Source organism: Rhodnius prolixus, unplaced genomic scaffold, assembly GCF_049639745.1.
Source record: "Rhodnius prolixus isolate KJV_2025 unplaced genomic scaffold, Rpr scaffold_1, whole genome shotgun sequence".
Lineage (NCBI taxonomy): Eukaryota > Metazoa > Arthropoda > Insecta > Hemiptera > Reduviidae > Rhodnius > Rhodnius prolixus.
In genome coordinates this window covers 52440447-52450630 of record NW_027411581.1, presented here as the reverse complement: position 1 = coordinate 52450630, position 10184 = coordinate 52440447, and the positions used below count along the sequence as shown (strand labels likewise).

Sequence of the window (10184 nt, the reverse complement as noted above, 5' to 3'; positions counted from 1 at the left end):
TAGAATTACTTAAATGAGTAGCAAGACAGTAAAATTATTAGTAATGGCACTTTAGAGGGGTTTCTCTCCCTCTTAAAAGTGCTCTTAATCGAATTCCCCTTGAAAATTATTGCAAAACTTTGTCTTCTGTAAGATGTATTTTCTTATAATTTGGAATTTTAAAATTAAAGGCCATAAATATTAAATGAGTGATTAGTCCATAAATTATAATAATGTACTTCAAGGGAAAGGCTAATTACTCTCTAAGAAGAGTTCTTGATCTAATTTTCTTTAAAAATATTTCAAATAAAACCTCATTTTTGCAATGATTATAAGAAGTTTAGAAAAAATAGTTTTGAAACTGCTTTTGTATATATAAAGTATAAAAAACAAAAATTATTTAAAGTGATAATTCCAATAAATGGATTTCCTTACCATCTGTTATTAGGTTTCATAAGAGCACTCAAACATAATATAATCGTCTAAACATCCTGTGAGTTTTCATTTTTGACCAAATGTTCACATTCATTTTCTAAAAACCTTTATTTTGGGCTCGAGGATCTGCATAATATATATTTCCAGAACAAACTGGATGTAGAAAATTTGATCCGATAGCAATATTTTCTTTAACTAAATGAAAGAAAGGAAGTTATTTTTAACAAAAATGCGAAACCGAGTTGAAGATAGGATGTATGTACTATATTACAGCAATAATTCTGGAAATGTATATAGGAATCGAATCAGGATAAAAACAAAAATTATTGAAACTTGTTGAAAACTCTAGCTGAGGCCAACAATTTTTGATAGCAATTATGTGCACATCCTAGCAGGTGCATGAAGTGTGGGAGGGATGTGCATGATGCCTAATACGAGGTAAAATACGTCACAATTTACCGCGCAAATTCCAACCAATGAGAAGATACTAGTTTCGTCATTTTCAACATTTTTGCTTTTACTGAAGTTATCTTTTTTCCTCAAAATGTGCGTAATTATTTAAAATACTTTAAATGATTAAGAAAGTGTTTTTCTTGTCGTACTATAATAAAAATCATTATTTAGACCATACAGCACTGTAATTCTATTGGCTAATGAAATCCCGCCACAAATGAATTCCCTCAAAAATGTTGCCTCCAACATATTACTTCCTTCAGAAGACTCGGTGTTTCATATTCATTCCAACAGTCTAGTGAATAGTGAGTTCGTCACTTATTAAAAATGCCTTTAAGAAAAGAAGTTATTTCCAGCAAAGAGAACCTCACTCAGGAAATGTCTAACCTCATCTTAAAGAAGGTAATTGAAATAACTTCATAATGCCTACGCTTCATGAGAATCTTTTTTATTCCTTTTGATTTCGTTTTTTCAGAATGAGGACAAGTCACCTCGAAAAAGTGGTGCTTTACAAGAAAATAGGAATTTAACTAATATACCTGAAATTAAGAAGGTTAGATACAGTAGAAATATTTCTCGCTAACTTTTTTAAATGATATAACTTATTTTTCATATTCACACAACATTTTTTTTTGGTACAATAATTAAAATTTCTAGATTAATAATCAATATGATATTTAGTTCCGAATCATATGTTGCCTATGAATTTTTATTCCTTGCCTGATTGTAGGATCATTTCAAAGAAAAGGAAGCCTCCAAGTTTGATACCCAGCTTGAACCTCTACTTCGTGAAAACCCCAAAAGATTTGTGATATTTCCAATTGAATACCATGATATATGGCAAATGTACAAAAAAGCAGAAGCGTCTTTTTGGACGGTTGAAGAAGTTGATCTTTCAAAGGTATGTTGCCGACCTTTTTTTATTCTTTCTATCAATTTGTATATTTGAAAGCCCAGAGAAAGTTAAGTAAAAATTGTAATTATTTGTGAAATCTCTGTTAACTTTCTTTAATCGAATCAGTAGAAATGATATATTTGATATTGTAAATCAATTTTATGCTGAGAATTTATTTTAGGATTTAGATCATTGGACTAGGTTGAAACCTGAAGAAAAACATTTTATTTCTCATGTATTGGCTTTCTTTGCTGCCTCTGATGGAATTGTTAATGAAAACTTAGTTGAGAGGTTTAGTCAAGAAGTTCAAGTAACTGAAGCAAGATGTTTTTACGGTTTCCAAATTGCAATGGAAAATGTTCACTCTGAGATGTACAGTTTACTCATAGATACTTATATTCGGGATTCCAAAGAAAGGTAAGCAGTATGCTGTCATTGTTTGTTTAATTAAATTTCTGATTTGTATCATTTAAGCTATTTCATTCTGTCACCATTTATCTCCATACCATAATAATAGGAACGTCGACACTCAAATTTAAAGTTACGCACACACCCTAAAAGAGAAGATATTAACTGAGAACAAATGGTGTGGCAAAATTGGCAACATAAACTTGAATCCTAATGGAAGAAGAGTAGAAATCAGACACAATTAAAAAACAATGGTCGGTTGTTTCAAGTTTTCGGATCCTTCAACCAAAAGCAATTGAATTCTATCAGCCTGACAAAAAAGTGATGACTAATAACTAAATTCGATACTTTAAAAAAAGTTCATATATTGTCCTACCGGACAGTTTTAATAAGATGTAATTCAAATAAAATTCCTATTTTTTTCTGGTTCTAAAGGGTCTTTTTAAGAGAAAAGTAAAAACCTTTTGTCGATCAGATCACCGATCAAACCAAATGAGCTCAAATATTGATGTGCCTTAGATTTAATGATTGTATATTTACAAATGCATACGTCTATTATTTTAATTTATAGTTTGATCACTTCTAATATTTTTTTTATTCCTAAAGTATTACGACCAAAAGTACCAACTATTAAGGTACGCATGAGTAATAAAGTCCTTGTACAGTTTAACTAAGACGTATGTTTGGATTTAATAATTTTTAAAGTTTGAAACTTGTTTTGAAGGGATTATCTCTTTAATGCAATTGAGACTCTGGATTGTGTGAAGAAAAAAGCTGACTGGGCTTTGGAATGGATCTCCTCTAAGACTGCCACTTTTGCAGAAAGAATTATTGCTTTTGCTGCTGTGGAAGGCGTATTTTTCTCTGGTAGCTTTGCGGCTATATTTTGGTTAAAGAAAAGAGGATTAATGCCAGGGCTTACTTTCAGCAATGAATTGATTTCTAGAGATGAAGTAAAGAGCTATTGATACTTTTTTTTATATCCTCTTTTGTTTTGTCTTTGTTCAATTGCATTTAAATTTCGAAACTAATGAAATTGTAGGGTCTACATTGTGATTTTGCCTGCCTTATGTTCAAACATCTTGTTCAAAAACCGACCAAAGAGAGAATCACCTCAATAATTGAAGATGCAGTGGTTATTGAGAAGGAATTTCTCACAGAAGCCTTGCCAGTAGAAATGATTGGAATGAATTGCGAGCTAATGAAACAGTATATAGAGTTTGTTGCTGATAGGCTACTTGTGGAACTTGATTGTCCCAAGGTAATCATAAATATTTAAAATTGTGACTGTCTCTTAAGAGTTTCTGTATTTCAAATTTTTTTTTTTTTTTTTTTCTTATCGATTGTTTGTGTTTGAGAGAATACTGCACGGAAATCTGATGACACAGTTATTAATCATCAAGGGCCATTTTAAGATTTCCACATATAGCTGCGGGCTGCATCGTAATTAACATAAAAGTACATTGAGAAAATAAAATCAAGTCAAGTAATACAAAGTCTTACAAAAAATTACAAAATTATTTTTTGAAAGAAACTTAGCAACGTTTTTCTTTATCCAAATCTTCGAAATTTGGTTGAATTTCATTGGCAGTTGTGATTTTCAAAATAGATTGAACATGTTGATCTGTTAATTTTGAGCTATCAGCCGTTTTATTATTTTTTAATATTGAAAACAATTGTTCACACAAATATGTGCTTCCGAATATGGCTTAAACATGCTTAGCTAACAATGAAATATTGGCAAATTGGTTGATTGATAGTTATAAAATTTTGGTACACCCACTTCCTTGAATTTTTGTTTCAAAACAGAATCGCACTGAATTTCAATGAGTCCTAATTGTAAATTTTCATGAACAGTTTCATCATCAACTGAAAGAGGAGAAGTAAATATTTGAAATTGATTTTCACATTTATTAAAACCCAAAAATATTTTTTCAAATTCGTTTTTTAATAATTTAGTTTGATTGGCATATTCTGAAAATTTCAAATTCGGCAATTTTTGTAGCAATGAGCGGCAGCATTCAAAATGGGATACATTTTCTTTTTGAAATTGTTTTACCCAAAGTAATGATTTGTATTTGACATGACAGTACAGCCGCAGAGAATAAGAAGTGAGTAAGCCCACATCGAGTCGAAAGCCGTAATGCTAGCTGTTGCACATGTGCATTTTGTTGAATGCTGCTGCCGCTCTTCCGACAACGGCTTGCGGCTGTTTCGGCAGCGATGTGGGCTACGTTTATTTGCAAACATTAAAATGTAACAATTAAGTTTTATAATTTCCGAACATCGTGACGGGCCGCATGCGGTCCGTTTGAATGCCTGATCTAGATTATTAACGCACTTTTTTAAGTGTACCTACCCTTACTTTTACTTCAGTTAAATTTTGATGTTTTTATTCTTTCCGTTTATAGCATTTTAATTCCCAAAATCCATTTGACTTCATGGAACATATATCACTGGAAGGAAAAACAAATTTCTTTGAAAAGAAAGTTGGAGAATATCAGAAAGCAGGTGTAATGGCGTCAAAAGAAGAAAGTGTTTTTACTTTACAAGCGGATTTTTAAAATATTTGTTTTCTACGTGCTGTATTATTTGTATATACTATGTAAACTGTATCTTATACCTTCACCAAACTCTGTAAAAAGTAATTTCTCGAATAGCATTTGTTTCAAAGAAAGTTCTAGAATTTTAGTATTTATTGCACTTAGTTAAATAAAAAGATTCAAGTTTTAAAGCTCAGTTTCTTGAAATTTCTGATGTTTACCTAGTTAAGAATAAATTCTACAATTTAAGAAAATCATTCAAATCGCTTTACTTGAGATCTTTATTGTTCAAAAGTTAATGAGAAAATTGGTCTGATGGCTGTTATTTATTTTTTGTTTAAAACATACCAAGTAAAATTGAACATAAAGATACACACATGTGTAACACTCACTCATTTTATGTGCTTGCTTTTATTTCTAGTTATAAATTTAAATTATTGAATTAGATGATCTCCAGAACCCTTGCGCTTAAGGCGACGTCTAGTATTATCAAGAAGAGAGGTACATAATGCAGATATCTGGAGGGGATTGCCATGGGTAAAAAGGCTGGAATGGAATTTCCTATATTTAGTAACCGAAGGAGTATGGTGCGTTCATTTTGTTACAAGAAAAAATAGCAAAAATCATTATTCTAACTAAACTTGATCAGAATTTTTTAGGTTTTGTGGGTACTTTCACATTTTTTGCTTATCACAACATCATATATGTTTGGGATAAGTTTCTAACATTAAATAAAAATATCTAAAATATTTCAAGATATTGAGACCAGAAAACAGCTTTTATATTACATCAATTAAAGATACTGTTTAAAAACAAAACATCTACCAAAGGAAACAAACTTTTATTCATACAAAAAAGCAAAACCATGCGGCGAAACTTTCTTCCAGGTTTGATGGGAGGAGTCGGATAACCAACTTCAACTTTTCTAAAAAAAAAAAAAAAAATTTAAGGCCCAATAAACAATAGCACTGCCTATCATAAATAAATGCTTATTTAACTTTCAGACCTCACATCCTACGAAGGTTAGCCAAAAGCCTGCGCCATCACGATGCATGCACATGGCCTATTATTGTAGCATCCTCGTGCCTCAGTACAACTGAAGAGGCGCCTATTTACTTATCTATTTAGTGCAGGCAAATCCCTACGCCAGCAGTAATAACTATAAGTACGAGGCTGCTTTGTTCGCACACGTTATTGATGAGAGTCTAGAACTGCTACAATGGAATTAAGTCAAAATGTTTATTTCTGTAAAAAGATTATTTTAAAAGTAGAAAATAACACCCGAAGATATTTTCACGCAACCATACTGACAGTAACTTTAAAACTTACCAGATAAACCACCCACTACTAACAAGCCTAATGATTGTTAGTTTTGTAATCACCATAAGGCCAAGAAGGAAAAAGAAAAAACAAAATGAAGATAAAAACTATTTATTAAATTAATATTATTATTTACAAATTGTACATATTTTTAATGAAGTATCTTAATGGGTTGGAGGTCGTGGTTTCAATATTAACTTTCCGGTATCATCACAAGACATATTGAAGTCAGTTAGCACTATTCTTGCCCTGGCAGTGATTATCGAAGGGGCTATTACTCGTTTGTGAATGCCAAACATGAACAATATTACTGAAATACAAAATATTTATTTTTTTAAAACATTCTTAGCAAACAAAAGAAAAGTGAGGAAATTTTTTACGCCAAATATTTCCTTTAGGTAAAGTCAATTCAGTTGGCTAATTTTTCCAGGAGGAGATTAACGTTTAACTACCAATTAGGTGTCGTGGAAGATCTTTTTTTTTCTGACAAATAAAAGTAACTACTTTTTAACACGAAAGACTTGAAAAGAGGACCTCCCACATATAATTGCACTACCTAATCACTATCTATTAACCTTAGTTTCCTAACCACTAAATCAACACCCGTTCCGAAGTCAATTCAGTTATCAGCACTAAAAAAAAAAATACGTTTCATGTTAAACAACAACCAAAGACAAACTAAGGTACTTGAGTTTTATGTCACTTTGTTTCAAATACTGTCGCACAAAGAAAACTGAAATAGAAGAGTACCTATTGAGATGAGAATGAGCTTAAATTGAATTACGAAGAAAAGAAAGTCTAGGAAAAAGATATAAATGAAATCTTTCTGGAAAAAACAAACAGAAATACAAGTCATAAGAAAAATGACTATTTGAGAATCCTTTTTACTTCGTCCGAAAAATGTTTACAAAATTTCTAAAAAAACAACCCATCTTGCAACCGCAAGTTTGAGATATTTTATAAATCCCAAAATATTTTATATGTGAGTTAAGACAGCTGAGCTCACTAACAACTGAACTGGAGTTGTATTTATTCGTGGAGACTGTCTTCTTATACACCGCGAGAACATGAGCACCACTGTTGCAATTTACATACCAGGAAAAATAGATATTTTAAACATACATCATTAGCCAGTACTGCTCCCAATGTGAGATTTATGTCCGGCCCAACACTTAGATGGAGGTAGTAAATCGGATGTAATCGTAGCTAAATATGTGCTCCATCAGAATGGCCAAATTAAACTGAGATAAACTGGTAGGTTTGAACAGAAAACGTCAAAATGAAATAAGTTATAACTGATACAGCCATTTAAAGGAAAAATAAAGTGTAATGAGCTTAAACAAATTTCTGAGTTAGAACTGAGGAATGTATATATATAAAAAAACATTATGAGTATATTTTGGGCAGTCAGCATTTCTAAACCAAACAATTATTAAAACAAAATAAGTTTCTAAGAGGATCGATCCCAGGATGCTTATTAAAGAATGATGAGCTCCAGCTCGATGTATTTCTTTTGTGCGCATTCAAGTTTTATTTCATCTGCTGAGGTGATGAAATTCATTTCCATAGCTATTTAATGACAGCATCAATATTTATTGATGCCTTACAAGCTAGAACAGTAAAATGTGCTGGGTAATAAGATTGGGATCAAAGTTAAACCCTAGAATGAATGTAAGTTTATTTAGTGAAAAGCACAGCAAGTTAAACAAATTAAGTCAATCTGCAAACGCAAGAACAGAAGATCAAGTCCGAATTGGATAAAACGAAAAGAGCATAGAACAAAAAACTTCAGAATATTTACTAGGAAAATTAAAGACGAAATATTTGGTGAAAAATACTTACACAATGTGAGGCTTGACATAGAAAAGAAGGGGTGGTTAGCAAGGCTCTGAGTAAAAGACACATCTGAAGTATGAGGATCAGTTAACCAGTACCAAGCTCCTATTGCTGTACAAATTGATATTATCACCAGAATTACTGAAACATCAAATGTTTAATAGAACATCAACTTTTTAATTTAAAACAGAAAATTGTTACTGCCCACTAGACGGCCCAAAAATAATTTTAATTTACTTATTGAAGTCACACTTACTTCGCCACCTGAGCGTTGCAGGATATTGACATGCTATTACTTCAGTCAGTCTTCTTTCAAAAGCTTTTAAATCTGTTAACACATCAAAAGTGTTCAATATAATTATAACCTCAGCTTAGAAGAGTAAACGCCTCCTTCACTGTAACATACCGGCTTTATTATCCGATAAGTTGTCCAAAAGTTATGTGAAATTTAAACATTATAATTTGCAAAAGTTTGAAAATGTAAAAACTTTTTATTAAAAGTGTTACCTTCACATGCTGTTTGCTCCAGGGACATTTTGCCATTATTGCTGGGTTTAAACATCACGATCATCTGAAAAATGGATCGCTATGCGCGCATGTGTAGTAGTGTAGGTTATAACATAGGTAGTTTAGTTGCAAAATGTTCAAGAAATTTGATGAAAAAGAGAGTATATCATGTACCCAGCAGTTGAAATCTTCTGTGCAAAAAGGTATAAGAAACAAACTATTGGAACAATTTCCTTTTTTGGAAGATTATATAGATAATATATTACCCAAGAAAGATAATTTTCGAATGTTGAAATGTCACGATCACATAGAGATCATAGTGAATGGCCCCGGAGATTTGCTGTTCTTTAGACATAGAGAAGGCCCGTGGATGCCTACATTAAGGCTCCTGCACAAATATCCATTTATACTACCTCCTGAACAAGTAGACAAGGGAGCGATTAAATTTGTTTTGAGCGGTGCTAACATTATGTGTCCTGGGCTAACATCTCCAGGAGCGAAGATGACAACAGCAGAAAAAGGTACAGTAGTTGCTGTTATGGCTGAAGGTAAGCAACATGCATTAGCTGTTGGAGTGACTGCCCTTTCGACAGAAGACATAGCTAAGGTTAACAAAGGAATCGGAATTGAGAATTGCCACTACCTCAATGACGGACTTTGGCAAATGAAAATATTTAAGTGATTTGAATATTAAGTGTTGAGTGCCAAAAAAGAAATTTTTTAATTGGACCAAACATTTTATTACCTTCCGTGCCTCAGCATTCTAAACTTATGTTTTGTTACTGTATTAAGTTCATGAAATATAAGCTAATCGTTGGTCAACAGTCAAATTTTTTAACTTCCCAGTACCTTTAAATAATTCATCTTTGGCAGCATTTTAACATGTTATTTTGATGTATCAGCTGTAAGTGGAAATTAGATCAAAAATAATTTTCGTGTTAGCATTTTTTTTTCATTTTCAACTGAGATTATTTTCTTGATCTTGTACCTCTTTTGACATTACCTTTAGAGAAATCATTAGAGAAGAAGCAGGTAAGTTCCCAGCTACTGCATATCTTGATCAATTTGAAATCTCACAGTGCACCTAAACATCCTGATGATGTCCGTCTGTACATTAGTCTGGCCGATTTTAAATTTTCATCTCTGTTAAATCATCAGTTTGTGTAGAGACTTACACTTACAGAACGTGTCAGGATCATTAATTTGGTTAGACAAGTTTGTAATTTTATTGGATTAATTTCTTCCCAAAATTCAGAGATTATACTCCTTTCTTTGGATAAATAGATAACTACTATGGTCAAGTTTTAGTTCACATTTCAGTGAAATTCTCAATTGGATTATTCGATTGCTGAACTCTGAGGATATTTTAAAACTGAAAACTAAAAATAACAGAAAAAAAAAGAAAGCATGCAATGAAAGTCTTAATTTTGACTATATTGTGGATTCAACCATGTGAGTTACGATCGCTGAAAACTATTTATGAAGCTTTCTACCCCAAAAAGCAGTACGGGTAATACCCGGCGGAAAATACAATGCATACAACAACTTGTTCAAGAATAAGTAAATATAATAGGCTTTAAAAAAGGAGAGGATTAGATGAGTGAATAGCCGATTTCATCGCGGAGATCATGGGTTCGAATACAGCTTGCTGGCCCTTGGATTTTCTCTTCCTAGGATCTTCTTGCAGTACGGTGATAAGGTTGTTTGGACGCCGGCAGTGTACTGAAAAAAGTTCCTGCGCAAATAATCTCAGATGATGAAGCGCCTTGCATACAAAAAATGACTGCCTTAATTTAAAAAATAAAACC

General features: G+C 32.2%; 3 protein-coding genes across 3 annotated transcripts; 2 read left to right on the top strand and 1 right to left on the bottom strand.

Moving 5' to 3' along the window:
• The first annotated feature begins 890 nt into the window (after window positions 1-890).
• Window positions 891-4909, top strand: RnrS (ribonucleoside-diphosphate reductase subunit M2). The gene is made up of 7 exons (XM_074119489.1): window positions 891-1269; window positions 1343-1420; window positions 1598-1768; window positions 1944-2179; window positions 2895-3123; window positions 3213-3431; window positions 4582-4909. Exons 1-7 carry the CDS (start codon window positions 1195-1197, stop codon window positions 4732-4734), a joined length of 1161 nt encoding a protein of 386 aa, XP_073975590.1. The 5' UTR covers window positions 891-1194; the 3' UTR covers window positions 4735-4909.
• A 1219-nt stretch (window positions 4910-6128) lies between these two features.
• On the bottom strand, window positions 6129-8515 carry LOC141449815 (nuclear envelope phosphatase-regulatory subunit 1-like). Its single transcript, XM_074119626.1, has 4 exons — window positions 8377-8515; window positions 8126-8197; window positions 7876-8010; window positions 6129-6343 (listed from the first exon to the last, which is right to left on the bottom strand). Exons 1-4 carry the CDS (start codon window positions 8438-8440, stop codon window positions 6198-6200), a joined length of 417 nt encoding a protein of 138 aa, XP_073975727.1. The 5' UTR covers window positions 8441-8515; the 3' UTR covers window positions 6129-6197.
• MCTS1 (malignant T-cell-amplified sequence 1 homolog) lies at window positions 8510-9198 on the top strand. The gene has a single exon (XM_074119581.1). It carries the CDS (start codon window positions 8510-8512, stop codon window positions 9056-9058), a length of 549 nt encoding a protein of 182 aa, XP_073975682.1. The 3' UTR covers window positions 9059-9198.
• Window positions 9199-10184: the final 986 nt, after the last annotated feature.